We start from the raw sequence: 15,662 nt of genomic DNA, 5'->3' as shown, positions 1-15,662 counted from the left end.
GGGGACTGGGGGGCGTGAGGGCAGCTGAGGGGTCCCCCGGGATTGTGGGGGGTGAGGGCAGCTGAGGGGGATCTCGGGGATTGGGGGCGTGAGGGCAGCTGAGGGGGATCCCGGGGATTGGGGGCGTGAGGGCAGCTGAGGGGGACCCCGGGGATTGTGGGGGGTGAGGGCAGCTGAGGGGTCCCCGGGGATTGGGGGAGTGTGAGGGTAGCTGAGGGGGATCCCGGGGATTGGGGGGGCGTGAGGGGAGCTGAGGGGTCCCCGGGGAGTGGGGGCGTGAGGGCAGCTGAGGGGGATCCCGGGGATTGGGGGGCGTGAGGGCAGCTGAGGGGGGCCTCAGGGATTGGGGGCGTGAGGGCAGCTGAGGGGGATCCCGGGGACTGGGGGGCGTGAGGGCATCTGAGAGGTCCCCGGGGACTGGGGGCGTGAGGGCAGCTGAGGGGTCCCCGGGGACTGGGGGGCGTGAGGGCAGCTGAGGGGTCCCCGGGGATTGGGGTCGTGAGGGCAGCTGAGGGAGACCCCGGGGATTAGGGGGTTGAGGGCAGCTGAAGGGGACCCCGGAGATTGGGGGGGCGTGAGGGCAGCTGAGGGGGGCCTCGGGGATTGGGGGGCGTGAGGGCAGCTGAAGGGGTCTCCAGGGACTGGGGGATTGAGGGCAGATGAAGGGGACCCCGGGGATTGGGGGGGGTGAGGGCAGCTGAAGGGGACCCTGGGGATCGAGGGGGGGTGAGGGCAGCTGAGGGGGGTCAGGGGGGGGAGGGCAGCACAGGGGGGCCCAGGGAGGGAAGGGGGGTGTTGGAGATCCTGCTGTAGGCTTCCTTTATGGGGTGCTGGGGGTACCCCTCATTAAGAGGGGTGGGTCATGGGTCCTGCCCTGGAGTTCCCTATTGATGGGGAGCTGGGTTAGGAGTGCTATAGGGTGCCCTATTAATGGGGGATAGGGTTAGGAGTGCTATGGGAGGTCCTATTGAGAGAGGGCTGGGTTAGGGGTACCCTATTGATGAGGTGCAGATCTAGGGGTGCTGTGGGGTGCCCTATTGATGGGGGGCTGGATTAGAGGTGCTATAGGATGCCCTATAGATAAAGAGCTGGGTTAGGGGTGCTCTAAGATGCCCTATTGATGGGGGCTGGCTTAGGGGTGCTATAAGATGCCCTATTGATGGGAGCTGGCTTAGGGGTGCTATAGGATGCCCTATTGATGGGGGCTGGGTTAGGGGTGCTATAGGATGCCCTATTGATGGGGGCTGGGTTAGGGGTGCTATAGGATGCCCTATTGATGGGGGCTGGCTTAGGGGTGCTATAGGATGCCCTATTGATGGGGTCTGGGTTAGGGGTGCTCTAAGATGCCCTATTGATGGGGGCTGGCTTAGGGGTGCTACAGGATGCCCTATTGATGGGGGCTGGCTTAGGGGTGCTATAGGATGCCCTATTGATGGGGGCTGGCTTAGGGGTGCTATAGGATGCCCTATTGATGGGGGCTGGCTTAGGGGTGCTATAGGATGCCCTATTGATGGGGTCTGGGTTAGGGGTGCTATAGGATGCCCTATTGATGGGGGCTGGCTTAGGGGTGCTATAGGATGCCCTATAGATAGAGGGCTGGGTTAGGGGTGCTATAGGATGCCCTATTGATGGGGGCTGGGTTAGGGGTGCTATAGGATGCCCTATTGATGGGGGCTGGGTTAGGGGTGCTATAGGATGCCCTATTGATGGGGGCTGGCTTAGGGGTGCTCTAAGATGCCCTATTGATGGGGGCTGGCTTAGGGGTGCTACAGGATGCCCTATTGATGGGGGCTGGCTTAGGGGTGCTATAGGATGCCCTATTGATGGGGGCTGGCTTAGGGGTGCCCTATTGCTACGCGCCTATTGCTGCGCGCCGCCCTCCGCTCGCCCTGCGCCCCCCTGCGCCTGCTCTGCCGCGACTTCCACGCCGAGGAGCTCTCCGTCTCCACCGTCGTCTCCCTGCTGGACTCCCTGGAGCCTGCCGCCGTCCGCAGAGTTGTTTTACGCTTCAACAACCTGGGGCTGGCGGGGCTGTGCGCAGTGCTGCCTCACCTCGGCCGCTTCCCCGCGCTGCGCAGCCTCAAGCTGCCCTACAGCAACGTGGACATGTGCCACCTGGCCCCCGGGCACGGACGCCGGCATCCGCTGCTTGGCCGCTCACCTCCGGGCCCTGCCTGCCCTCAAGGAACTCGATTTGTACTCCTCCAGGCTTTCTGGGAGACTCAGGCAGCTCCTGGGGTAAGCTGCCCGCTGGGGGAGGGACTCCAAAACCTTCACACGCTGCAGCGGGAGGGAATGTGTGTGTGTGTGGGGGGGGTGGCATTGGGGTATCACCCACACCCTGTGGGGGCAGATTTAAGAGGGGCTGGAGTCCAACAGTAGCTCTGCACTACCTCAGGGGTTGGACTCAGGGGGTTTTGGGGAGAGGGTTTGGAAGGTTTGGCATTTGCCCTGTGAGCAAAGATTTAAGAGGGGATGGAGTCCCACAGCAGCTCTGCCTCAGCTCAGGGGGCTGGTCTCAGGGGGTTTTGGGGGGAAGGTTTGGCATTTGCCCCGTGGGCAAAGATTTAAGAGGAGATGGGAGTCCCACAGCAGCTGTGCCTCACCTCAGGGGGCTGGTCTCAGGGGGTTTTGGGGGGGCTCAGGGTGTTTTGGGGGGAAGGTTTGGAAGGTTTGGCATTTGCCCCTTGGGCAAAGATTTAAGAGGGGATGGAGTCCCACAGCAGCTCTGCCTCGGCTCAGGGGAGGCATAAAAGAGGGGTTTGGGGTGCCTGAAGATGTTTTGGGCAGCCTCAGGGTGTTTTGGGGTTGGGGTTTGGCATTGGGGAACTGTCTACACCCTGTGGGCAAAGATTTAAGAGGGGATGGAGTCCCACAGCAGCTCTGCCTTGGCTCAGGGGGTTTTAGGGGAGTTGCCCAGTTTGGCACTGTGCAACTGTCTACACTTATGAGGAGATGGAGTCCCAGAGCAGCTCTGCCCCAGCTCAGGGGTCTGGTCTCAGGAGGTTTGGGGATACCTCACGGGGGTTGGGGGAGACTTTGAGGGAGCTGAGGGATTTTGGGGGATCCTGGGGGTGGAATTTGGGCAGCCTCAGGGTTTTAGGGGTCTGTGGCTGGTTTGGGGAGGGCCTCAGGGGATTTGGAGGTGGGGGAGCCTCGTGGTGGTTTGGGGGTGCTTTGGGGGTTCCCCACTCTGCCACCCCATCCTGTCCTCCCAGCGAGCTGCAGACTCCCCTGGAGAGTCTGGCGCTGGCCTTCTGCTGCCTGCTCCCCTCCGACCTCATCTTCCTGTCCTCGAGCCTCCACGCGCCCTCCCTGCTCCAGCTGGACCTGAGCTGCCACAACCTCACGTCCCCCAGCCTCCTGCAACCCTTGCGGACGCTGCTGGAAGCCGCTTCGTGCTCGCTGCTGCAGCTGGAGCTGCTGGAGTGTCAGCTGGGGGACGCGGAGCTGGAGCTGCTGCTGCCGGCGCTGCGCCGCTGCCGCCGCCTGCGCTGCCTCGGTCTCCTCGGCACCCCCCTGAGCGCGGCGGCGCTGGGCGGCCTGGCCCGGCACTGCGCGGCCCTGCCTGACCTGCGCCTCGTGGGCTACTCGCAGCCGCCGCGGGGCTCCGGCCACCACACCCCCACGCAGGGGGAGGAGGGTTTCCCGGCGGAGCTGTGCCGGCTGCTGGCGAGCGCGGGTAGAGCAGACGCCATGTGGGCGACCAGCCTCCAGCGCTACGGAGCCATCGACTACTTCAGCTTGTAGCATCCCCCCCCCCCAAGGAAGCTTCACCTCGGGGCACTGTGCCGGGCTCTGGGCTGTGCCACTCGGTTATGGTGAGTTCATTAAAGCCAACCCCACCTTGCCCGATTAACCCAAGTCCTCCTGGGATGCTTGGCAGGAGGAAGTGGCAGAGCTCAGCAGAGGGGATGGAGCTCTTCTGCTTTTAATGGACCAAGGAGAGAGCTGGCTGCTGTTCTGGCACACAGGGCACTGACCAGAGAATCATTACAGATGGAAAAGCCCTTTGAGCTGCTGGAGTCCAACCCTGACCCCACAGTGCCACAGGCACCACTGAGCCACGGCCCTCAAGCACCTCAGCCCCACGGCTCTGGGACCCCTCCAGGGCTGGGCACTCCCCCAGCTCCCTGGGCAGCCTGGCACAGGGGCTGACACCCCTCTCAGGGAAACAGTTCTGCCTCAGCTCCAGCCTCAACCTCCCCTGGGGCACCCTGAGCCCCTTTCCTCTTGGCCTGTAGCTTTTAACTTGGGAGCAGAGACCGACCCTCTCAGCCACAGCCAGGGAGTCAGAGTGATCAGGTCTCCTCTGAGCCTCGTTCTCTGCAGACTGAACCTTTGCCTCAGGTACCCTCATTTAGCCCAGAGCTTCCCAGTGCATCTTCTCTCCCTGCAGCCCCTCAGTGTCCCTGTGGCAGTGAGTGAGGGGCCCAGCACTGAGCACAGCCCTGGAGCTGCAGCCTCCCCAGGGCCCAGCACAGGGGACAATCCCTGCCCTGGGGCTGCTGCCACCCCACTGCTCAGCCCAGCCAGGCTGCCACTGGCCTTCTTGCCCCCTTGGGCACGCTGCTGGCTCCTTGCCCTCGGACAACCTCAGCCCATGGCCACATCCCTCTGAAGAACCTCCCTTCCCTCTACACACCAGCCAACATCACCACAGTGGCACCCACAGTGTGGCAGCAACACTGTCAGCGTGGCAGCACCCATGGGGACACCCCCACTGTGGCAGTAGCACCGTGTGTCACCCACCACAGCTGCACCAACCTCACCATAGCAGCACCAACCTCTCCACAGCTGCACCCACACTGCTGCAGTGGCACCCATCACCTCTAGGCTCATTTCAATTGCCAAAGACCTTTAATATCACAGTGGGGGACCCACACACAACACCCACATCCCTGGCACCAGCAACGCTCACCTCACCACAGCATCAGCCACACGGTGTGGCTGAGCACCAGCTCTGCCTCCTCCTCCTCCTCCTCGCCCGGGGCCATGCAATGCCCCTTCCCACCCCCTCCAAGCCTCACCCCCGCCCCGCGGCTCCGCCGCTCTCCGCCTCCCCCGCCCCTTCCCCTCCCCGCAGCAGCTGCACCAGCTCCCCCGTGAGCCGATACCTCTTCCCCTCCCACCAAAAGTGAGTCGGGGGCTGCTCCGGCCCCTGCTCGTACTCCAAGCGGGACCCCCACTCCAGAGCCAGCGCCGAGCGCACCGGCCCCGCGCCCCCCGCCCGGCCCGGCGCCGGGTGGTACAAGCGCCCGTTCTCCGGCAGCATCACCAGCGCCTCGGGCCGGAACGGCACGGCCAGCCGCTCCCCGCCGCCGCAGAACGACAGCACGGCGCGGCGGGAGCAGGAGGAGGCTGAGGAGGAGGCGTCCGGGGGCAGGAGGCGGGTGAAGACGATGGGTCTGTGCTCGCAGCGCAGGAGGTTGCGCTCCGCGCCGCAGCGGGACACGAACGGGAATTCGCGCTCGTAGCGGCCGCTGCGGTTCCGCTCCAGCCGCGTGAAGAAGAACGTGAGGAAGGTCACGTCTGCCGGGATGGACCCTCATTAACCCGCGCCTCTCCTTAATTAACAGCCCCCCCTTTTAATTAAGCCGCATCGCCGCTCGTGGTTAGCCCGCTGGGAACGGCCGCTGCGGGGCTGCGAAGGGAGGGTGAGGAAGAAGAGGAGGAGGAAGGCAACGTCTGCTGGGATAAACCATCATTAACCCCTTCCCACAATTAACTCCGTGTGCTCCTAATTAACCTCCAACCCTCCTAATTAACCTCCAGCCCCCCTAACTAACCCCCAGTGTCCCCATGATTAACCCACTTGGAACAACTGCGGTTCTAAGGGAGGGTGAGGAAGAAGATGAGGAGGAGGAAGGCAACGTCTGCTGGGATAAACCATCATTAACCCCTTCCCTGAATTAACTCCCTGTGCTCCTAATTAACCTCCAATCCCCCTAATTAACCTCCAACGCCCCTAACTAACCCCCAGTCCCCCCATGGTTAACCCCCTCAAAACAACCACTGCGATTCTAAGGGAGGGTGAGGAAGAAGAAGATGAGAAAGGCAATGTCTGCTGGGATAACCCCTTCCCACAATTAACCCCCAGTGCTCTTAATTAACCCCAACCCTCCTAATTAACCTCCAACCCTCAGTCCTCTCATGATTAAACCTGCTCAGAACAACCACTGCTAAGGGAGTGAGGAAGAGGAAGGTGATACCTGCCAGGATGGACCCTAAGTAACCCCACTAATCAACCCCTAAACCTCCTAATTAACTTCCACCCTCCTAATTAACCCCAACCCTCCTAACTAACCCCCAATTCTCCATAATGAACCCTCCCATAGAGGCTGCCAGGGTTCAGCTCCAGGTGAGTGAGGAAGGCAACGTTAATTAATCTCACACCCTCGTTAATTAACCCTCCCCTAATTAACACCGGAGAAAGGGGGGTGTTCCTTAATGGGAAAGCGATTTGAAGGGGCTGAGGGAGGTTGGGGGGGTGGGGGGAGGGGGAGTAGGGATCAGTGTTACCAAGTGCCTGGGAGCAATTAAGGGCAGGAAGTGGTTAATTAAGGTGGTGATTAATATGCAAATTAGGTTGAGAGGAGGATGTTTTGGCACCTACGAAGGCCATGAAGGGGATGAGAGTATCTTCTCCCCACCCCACAGCCCCCCCCAATACAGATGAGACCCCAAATAAAGATGAGTCTCTAATTAAAGACCCTAATTAAGGCTAAAACGCTACTGAATGGTGATGGGGAGGAGGGATTTTGGGGTGATTTGGTTTTTTGGAGGGGTTCTGAGGAGATTTGGGGGGGTTGGGGGGATTTTGATTGCTTTTGGAGAGAGTTGGAGGGGATTTGGGGTTTTTTGGGGGGGATTTGGGGGCTTTGGGGATTTTCGGGGGATTTATTTTGGGGGGGCTGGAGAGGATTTGGGGGTTTCTGGGGGGCTTTTGTGTTTTTTGGGGTGATTTGAGGGGATTTGGAGACTTTGGGGATTGTTTGGGGGGATATTTTGGGGGGTTTGGGTGGATTTTGACATTTTTGGGGGGGTTGGAGAGAATTTGGAGGCTTTTTGGGGGGGATTTGGGAGGTTTTGGGATGCTCTGGGGGGATTTGAGGGGGATTGTTGGGATTTGGGGGCTTTTGAGGTCGGGGGGAGTTGGGGTTTGGTTTTTTGGGGGGATTTGGGAGGCTTATTTGTGGGGGTTTTAGGGTGGGATTTGGGTCTTTGGAAGGGGTCAGAGAGGATCTGGGGGATAATTTTGGGAGGATTTTGGTTTTTGGGGGCATTTTGAGGCGTCATTTTTGAGGGGGAGGATTTGGGGGGCTTTTGGGGGGATCCCAGTACCTTTGAAGCAAGTGATGAAGTTCTTCACTTTGGTGTCATCCAGGAAAAGCTGCAGAAAAAAAGGGGAAAAGCCTCAAAATCCCAAAGCAGGTGCAAGGGCCAAATGGGATCTGGCTGGGATCCATCCAGGGGCCATCTGGGATCCATCCAGGGGCCATCCAGGCTCTGCCCTGGGTCCATTTACAGTCTTTTCATGGGGGTTTTGTCCAGGATCCGTTTTGTCTCTGGGCTGGGATCCATCCAGGTTGTGTCCTGGGTCCATTTAGAGCCTTTTGGGGAGGGGGGGGTTTGTCTGGGATCCATCCAGGCTCTGCCCTGGGTCCATTTAGGGTCTTTTGGGGGGCGGGGGTTGTGCAGGATCTGTTTTGTCTCTGGGCTGGGATCCATCCAGGTTGTGTCCTGGGTCCATTTAGGGTCTTTTTGGGGGGGGGTTGTCCAGGATCTGTTTTGTCTCTGGGCTGGGATCCATCCAGGCTGTATCCTGGGTCTATTCAGAGCCTTTTGGGGAGGGGGAGGTTGCCTGGGATCCATTTGGGATCCATCCAGCCTCTGCTCTGGGTCCATTTAGGTCTTTTTGGGGGAGACTGTCCAGGATCTGTTTGGGTTCTGTGCTGGGATCCGGTTGGGATCCATCCGGCATCCATCCAGCCTCTGTCCTGGGTCCGTTGAGGTCTTTTTTTTGGGGGGTTCTGCCCAGGATCCATTGGGGATCCTCTCGGATCCTTACAGACACCCCTTTAACCCTATAGACACCCACATATATCCCTAGAGACATCCCATAACCCTACTGACACTCATACAGACACCCCCTTAACCCTATAGACACCCACATATATCCCTACAGACACCCCCATAACCCTACTGACACTCCTACGTACCCCTAGAGACACCCCCGTAACCTTACAGACACCCCCTTAACCCTATAGACACCCCCATAGATCCCTATAGGCATCCCCCATAACCATATAGGCACCCACATATATCCCTATAGACACCCCCATAACCCTACTGACACACACACACGTATCCCTATAGACACACACATGACCATACAGACACCCCCATAACTCTGTAGGCACCCACATATATCCCTATAGGCATCCCCGAAGCCTATAGACACCATATATATCCCCCCATAGCCTTCTCATAGCCCCTATAGCCTCCTCATAGCCCCCCATAGCCTTCTCATAGTCCCTATAGCCCCTTCATAGCCCCCCATAGCCTTCTCATAGTCCCTATAGCCCCTTCATAGCCCCCCACAGCCTTCTCATAGTCCCTATAGCCCCTTCATAGCCCCCCATAGCCCCTATAGCCCCCATAGCATCCTCATAGCCCCTATAGCCCCCTCATAGCCCCCCATAGTCTCTTCATAGCCCCTATAAACCCCTCATAGCTCCCATAGCCCCCATAGCATCCTCATAGCCCCTATAGCCCATATAGCCCCCCATAGCCCATATAGCCCCTTCATATCCCCTATAACCCCTTCATAGCCCCTATAGCCCCCCATAGCCTCCTTATAGCCCATATAGCCCCCCATAGCCTCCTCATATCCCCCTCATAGCCCCCCATAGACCCTTCATAGCCCCCCATAGCCTCCTCATAGCCTCCATAGTATCTTGGTAGCCCCCCATAGCCTCAGCATAGCCCCTACAGCCCCTCATAGCCCCCTTATAGCCCATATAGCCCCCCATAGCCCATATAGCCCCCCGTAGCCCCCCACTGACGGGCTCCAGAGGGAACGAGCAGCACCAGCCAGACGCTTTTTATTCACACGCCGTGGGGGGAGGGGCGGGGGGGTGGTGCCTCTGGACCCCTCCCCCCAATCTGGATCCCCCCCCCCCACGCCCCCGGCCCACGCGCGGGGAGGGTCCCACAGCCGCGGGGGTGGGGGGGCTCGGGGAGATGCTCGGAGTCGGCTTCATAATAAATAAAAGGCTGAAACGGAAAAAAAGGGGGAAAAAGAGAGAGGGGAAATACAAAAGCTGAGGGGGTGAAGGGTTAAATGGGAACAGAGGAAGTGGGGACCCCTCCCGGCCCTGGGGGACCCCCCCACACACCGGTGTCACCCCCCACTCTCCCCCTGTGCCCCCTCCCCCCCACGCCTGGCAGTGAGCAGAGCTGGGAGGTAGCGCTGGGGGTCCCCCCACCCCGGGACCCCCCTCACCCTGTGACATCCACCTCGGGGACCCCCTGCGCCTTGGGGACCCCCCCTCACCCTGGGGACACCCTGCGCCTTGGGGACCCCCCCACCTCGGTGACCCACCTTGAGGACCTCCCCTCCCCCTGGGGACACCCATCTTGGGGATCCCCTCTCACCCTGGGGACCCTCCCTCCCTACTTTGGGGACACCCCCACCTTAGTGACACCCACCTTGGGGACCCCCCCCACCTCAAGGACTCCCACTTTGGGGACGCCTCCCTTCACTTTGGGGACCCCTCACCTTAAGGACACCCTCCCATTCAGTGACCCCCCCCCCCCCCCTTCCACCTTGGAGACATCCCCCTCAACTTTGGGGACCCTTCCCACCTTAAGAACTCCCACTTTGGGGACCCCTCCCCTGGGGACACCCACCACTTTGGGGACCCCCTTCCTTGTGACACCCACCTTGAAGACCCTCCACTTTGGGGACCCCCCCCCTTCCCCTCCATGGCCCCCCCAACCCCGAGGAGAAATCAGCATCTGGATTGATAATTAGGGGCTTCTAATTAATAACTCTCTTTATACATCTCTGGACTCTGATGGGTGTCCTGTCCCACCCCACCCCCTCCCCACCCATGGGTGCTCCTGGGGTGCCCCCTCCCCTGTGGGTGCCCCCCACCCTCACCGTCCCATGTCACCCGAAGGCACTTGGGAAAAGCATTATTCTTCTCCTCTCACCATCCCCGTGTCCCCACACCATCCACTTCTCCCCTCACCATCCTCTTCTCCCCTCACCCCCCCCCCCGTCCCCTCACCAGCCCCATGTCCCCTCAATATCCCCTTCTCCCCTCACCACCCCCGTGTCCCCTAACCATCCCGTTCTCCCCTCACCATCCCCTTATCCTCTCACCATACCGGTGTCGCCTCACCATCCCCTTCTACCCTCACCACCCCCGTGTCCCCTCACAATCCCATTCTCCCCTCAACATCCCCGTGTCCCCTCACCACCCCCGTGTCCCCTTACCATCCCTTTCTCCCCTCACCATCCCCTCCTCCCCTCACCATCCCCGTGTCCACTCACCCCTCCCATGTCCCCTCACCACCTCCTGGTCCCCTCACCATCGCCTTTTCCCCTCACCACCCACGTGTCCCCTCACCCCCCCCGTGTCCCCTCACCGTCCCCGTGTCCCATCACCACACCCGTGTCCCCTCACCTCCCCCATGTCCACTCACCGCCCCCGTGTCCCCTGACCCCCCCATGTATCCCCTCAGAAACCCCTTCTCCCATCACCACCCCCTTCTCCCCTCACCCTCCCCGTGTCCCATCACCACCCCCTTCTCTCGTCACCACCCCCGTGTCCCCTCACCCCCCCCGTGTCCCCTCACCACCCCCTTCTCCCCTCACCACCCCCCTATCCAATCACCCCCCCCGTGTCCCCTCACCAGCCCCATGTCCCCTCAGCAACTCCTTCTCCCCTCACCCCCCCGTGTCCCCTCACCAGCCCCATGTCCCCTCAGCAACTCCCTCTCCCCTCACCACCCCCATGTCCCCTCACCGCCCCTGTATCCCTTCACCCCCCCCCGTGTCCTCTCAGAAACCTCTTCTCCCCTCACCACCCCCGTGTCCCCTAACAACCCCCGTGTCCACTCACTGTCCCCGTGTCCCCTCACCATCGCCTTCTCCCCTCACCACCCCCGTGTCCCCTCACCGCCCCCGTGTCCCCTCAGAAACCTCTTCTCCCATCACCACCCCCTTCTCTCCTCACAACCCCCGTATCTCCTCACCCTCCCCGTGTCTTCTCACCTTCCCCTTCTCCCATCACCATCCCCTTCTCCCCTCACCATCCTGGTGTCCCCTCACCATCCCCGTGTCCCCTCAACATCCCCATGTCCCCTCACCCCTGCCGTGTCCCCTCAACCCCCCGTGTCCCCTCACCAGCCCCGTGACCCCTGACCATCCCCTTCTCCCCTCACCACCCCCGTGTCCCCTCACACACCTCGTGTCCCCTCAGCACCCCTTTCTCCCCTCACAACCCCTGTGTCCCCTCACCAGCCCTGTTTCCCCTCACCACCCCTTTCTCCCCTCACCATCCCAATGTCACCTCACCACCCCCTTCTCCTATCACCAACCCCTTATCCCCTCACCCCCCCGTGTCCCCTCACCCCCCCGTGTCCCCTCACCGTCGCCATGTCCCCTCACCCCCCCCGTATCCCCTCACCAGCCCCTTCTCCCCTCACCACCCCCTTGTCCCCCCACCACCCCTGTGTCCCCTCACCGTCGCCGTGCCCCCTCACCATCCCCATGTTCCCTCACCCCCCCCCATATCCCCTCAGAAACCCCTTCTCCCCTCACCACTCCCGTCTCCCCTCACCACTCCCGTGTCCCCTCACCGTCCCATTCTCCCCTCACCGTTCCCTTCTCCCCTCACTGTCGCGTGCCCCCTCACCATCCCCATGTCCCCTCACCAGCCCCTTCTCCCGTCACCACCCCCGTATCCCATCACCAGCCCCTTCTCCCCTCACCAGCCCCATGTCCCCTCACCATCCCCGTCTCCCCTCACCATCCCTATGCCCACACTGTTCCCCACACCATCCCTGTGCCCACACCGTGTCCCCTCACCGTCTCTGTGCCCTCACCATTGTGTCCTCTCACCATCCCATTCTCCCCGCACCATCCCCTTCTCCCCTCACCATCCCCGTGTCCCCCCCCATCGTGTCCGCAGCCCCCCGTCGCCCTCCATCATGCCATGCCTGTGCCCTCAGACAATCCTGAAGCTGCTGGTGACGGGCTCGGCGCCCTCTCGCACGCGGGTGCTGATGCCCATCCTGCAGTACCCGCTGTACTCGGCCACCATCGCCGAGCTGGGGGCCGTGCAGCTCGGCTACTACCTGGACGACGAACGCTGCTGGGCACTGGCGCTGAGTGAGCTGCGGCGGGCGCTGGCCGAGGGCCGCCGGCACTGCTGCCCACGGGTGCTGTGCATCATCAACTCCGGCAGCCCCACCGGTACCCTGCGGCACCAAGGGCTGGGACGGGACCCCAGGAGTGGGACGGGACCCCAGGGGTGGGATGGGATGGGACTCCAGGGGTGGGATGGGACTTCAGGGGTGCTATGGGACCCCAATGGTGGGATGGGATGGGACCCCAGGGTTGGGATTGGATGCGACCCCAGGGGTGGGATGGGATGGAATGGGATGAGATGGGACTGGATGGGACCCCAGGGGTGGGATGAGATGGGACCCCAGGGGTGGGACCTCAGGGGTGGGATGGGATAGGACTACGATGGGACTCCAGGGGTGGGATAGCACTGGGATGGGACCCTGAGGTTGGGATGGGACCCCAGGGATGGGACTTCACGGGTGGGATGGGACCCCAGGGTTGGGATGGGACTGGATGGCACCCCAGGGGTGGGATGGGATGGGATAGGACTGGATGGGACCCCAGGGTTGGGATGGGACCCCAGGGGTGGGACCTCAGAGGTGGGATGGGATAGGACTGGGATGGGACTCCAGGGGTGGGATGACACTGGGATGGGACCCTGAGGTTGGGATGGGACCCCAAGGATGGGAGTTCAGGGATGGGATGGGACCCCAGGATTGGGATGGGACTGGATGGGACCCCAGGGGTGGGATGGGACCCCAGGGTGGGATGGGATGGAATGGGATGGGACCCCAGGGTTGGGATCGAATGGGATGGGATGGGACTTGATTGGACCCAAGGGTTGGGATGTGATGGGACCCCAGGGGTGGGACCTCAGATGTGGGATGGGATAGGACTGCGATGGGACTCCAGGGGTGGGATGAGACTGGGACGGGACCCCAGGGGTGGGAGCCAGGGGTGGGATGGGACCCGGAGGTTGGGATTGGACCCCAGGGATGGGAAGTTAGGGGTGGGATGGGACCCCAGGGGTGGGATGGGACTGGATGGCACCCCAGGGGTGGGATGGGATGGGATAGGACTGGATGGGACCCCAGGGTTGGGATGGGACCCCAGGGGTGGGACCTCAGAGGTGGGATGGGATAGGACTGGGATGGGACTCCAGGGGTGGGATGACACTGGGATGGGACCCTGAGGTTGGGATGGGACCCCAAGGATGGGAGTTCAGGGATGGGATGGGACCCCAGGATTGGGATGGGACTGGATGGGACCCCAGGGGTGGGATGGGACCCCAGGGTGGGATGGGATGGAATGGGATGGGACCCCAGGGTTGGGATCGAATGGGATGGGATGGGACTTGATTGGACCCAAGGGTTGGGATGTGATGGGACCCCAGGGGTGGGACCTCAGATGTGGGATGGGATAGGACTGCGATGGGACTCCAGGGGTGGGATGAGACTGGGACGGGACCCCAGGGGTGGGAGCCAGGGGTGGGATGGGACCCGGAGGTTGGGATTGGACCCCAGGGATGGGAAGTTAGGGGTGGGATGGGACCCCAGGGGTGGGATGGGACCCCAGGGGTGGGATGGGATGGGACCCCAGGGGTGGGATGGGATGGGACTGGATGGAACCTCAGGGTTGGGATAGGATGGGACCGAAGGGGTGGGATGGGATGGGTTGGGATGGGACCCTAGGGTTGGGATGGGTCCCAAGGGGTGGGGTGGGATGGGACCCCAGGGGTGGGATGGGATGGGACTGGATTGGACCCAGGGGTAGGATGGGATGGGACCCCAGGGGTGGGATGAGTCCCCAGGGGTGAGGTAGGATGGGACCCCAGGGGTGGGATGGGACCCCAGGGGTGGGATGGGATGGGACCCCAGGGGTGGGATGAGTATCCAGGGGTGGGGTGGGATGGGACTCCAGGGGTGGGATGGGATGGGACCCCAGGGGTGGGATGGGACTTCAGGGGTGCTATGGGACCCCAATGGTGGGATGGGATGGGACCCCAGGGTTGGGATTGGATGCGACCCCAGGGGTGGGATGAGTCCCCAGGGGTGGGATGGGATGGGACCCCAGGGGTGGGATGGGACTGGATTGGACCCCAGGGGTGGGATGGATGGGACCCCAGGGGTGGGATGGGTCCCTAGGGATGGGATCGGACACCAGGGGTGGGATGGGATGGGACTGGATGGGACCCCAGGGTTGGGATGGGATGGCACCCCAGGGGTGGGACCTCAGGGGTGGGATGGCATAGGATTGGGATGGGACTGCAGGGGTGGGATGAGACTGGGATGGGACCCTCATTGTTCCTGTGCCCACATCATGTCCCCTCACCATCCCTGTGCCCACATTGTCTTCCCTTATTTTCCCTGTGCCAACACTGTGCCCCTCACCATCCCTGTGCCCACACCGTGTCCCACATCATCCTTGTGCGCACATCGTGTCCCACACCATCACTGTGCCCACACCTTGTCCCACACCATCCTTATGCCCACACCATGTCCGACGCAGTCCCTGTGCCCACACCGTGTCCCCTCACCATCCCTGTACCCACACCGTGTCCCCTCATTGTCCCTGTGCCCACACCGTGTCCCCCCACCTTACCTATGCCCACACTGTGTCCCCTCACCATCCATGTGCCCACACCATGTCCCCTCATGATCCCTGTGCCGACACCATGTCCCTCACCATCCATGTGCCCACACTGTGTCCCCACACCGTCCCTATGCCCACACAATGTCCCCTCATTGTCCATGTACAGTGTCCCACACCATCCCTGTGCTCACACCGTGCTCCACAACATCCCTGTGCCCATACCATGTCCCCTCACCATCCCTGTGCCCACACTGTGCCCCTCACAATCCCTGTGCCCACACCTTTGTGTCCTCTCACTATCCCCTTGTCCCCTAACCATCCCCGTGTCCCCTCACCACCCCGTTCTCCCCTCACCATCCCCATCTCCCCTCACCAACCCCCGTGTCCCCTCACCACCCGCTGTGTCCCCTCACCAGTCCCATGTCCCCTCACCATCCCTGTGCCCACACTGTACCCGTCACCATCCCATTGTCCCCACACCATCCCCATGTCCATTCACCATCCCCGTATCCATTCACCACCCCCTTGTCCCCTCACCATCCCAGTGTCCCCTCACCATCCCAGTGTCCCCTCACCCCCGCCGTGTCCCCTCACCACCCCCTTCTCCCCTCACCATCCCCGTGTCCCCTCACCATCCCCGTGTCCCCTCAACCCGCCGTGTCCCCTCACCAGCCCCGTGACCCCTCACGACCCCCGTGTCCCCTCA

General features: G+C 61.9%; 1 protein-coding gene across 1 annotated transcript; it reads right to left on the bottom strand.

Annotated features, from left to right (window-relative positions):
* Positions 1 to 5,026: 5,026 nt before the first annotated feature.
* On the bottom strand, positions 5,027 to 10,176 carry LOC133626906 (UPF0598 protein C8orf82 homolog). Its single transcript, XM_062008891.1, has 3 exons — positions 10,169 to 10,176; positions 7,345 to 7,391; positions 5,027 to 5,532 (listed from the first exon to the last, which is right to left on the bottom strand). The coding sequence occupies exons 1-3, from the start codon at positions 10,174 to 10,176 to the stop codon at positions 5,027 to 5,029; spliced, it is 561 nt and encodes a 186-aa protein (XP_061864875.1).
* Between the last annotated feature and the right edge of the window lie 5,486 nt (positions 10,177 to 15,662).

This window comes from Colius striatus, chromosome 16 (assembly GCF_028858725.1).
Source record: "Colius striatus isolate bColStr4 chromosome 16, bColStr4.1.hap1, whole genome shotgun sequence".
Lineage (NCBI taxonomy): Eukaryota > Metazoa > Chordata > Aves > Coliiformes > Coliidae > Colius > Colius striatus.
This window is presented reverse-complemented; position numbering and strand designations above follow the sequence as displayed.

What these genes read in the sequence shown, in the direction of transcription:
- LOC133626906 (XM_062008891.1), bottom strand. An exon ending in CTTCATCACTTGCTTCAAAG is followed by an intron (nt 5,533 to 7,344) that starts GTACTGGGATCC and finishes CCATCCCGGCAG; the next exon opens with ACGTGACCTTCCTCACGTTC.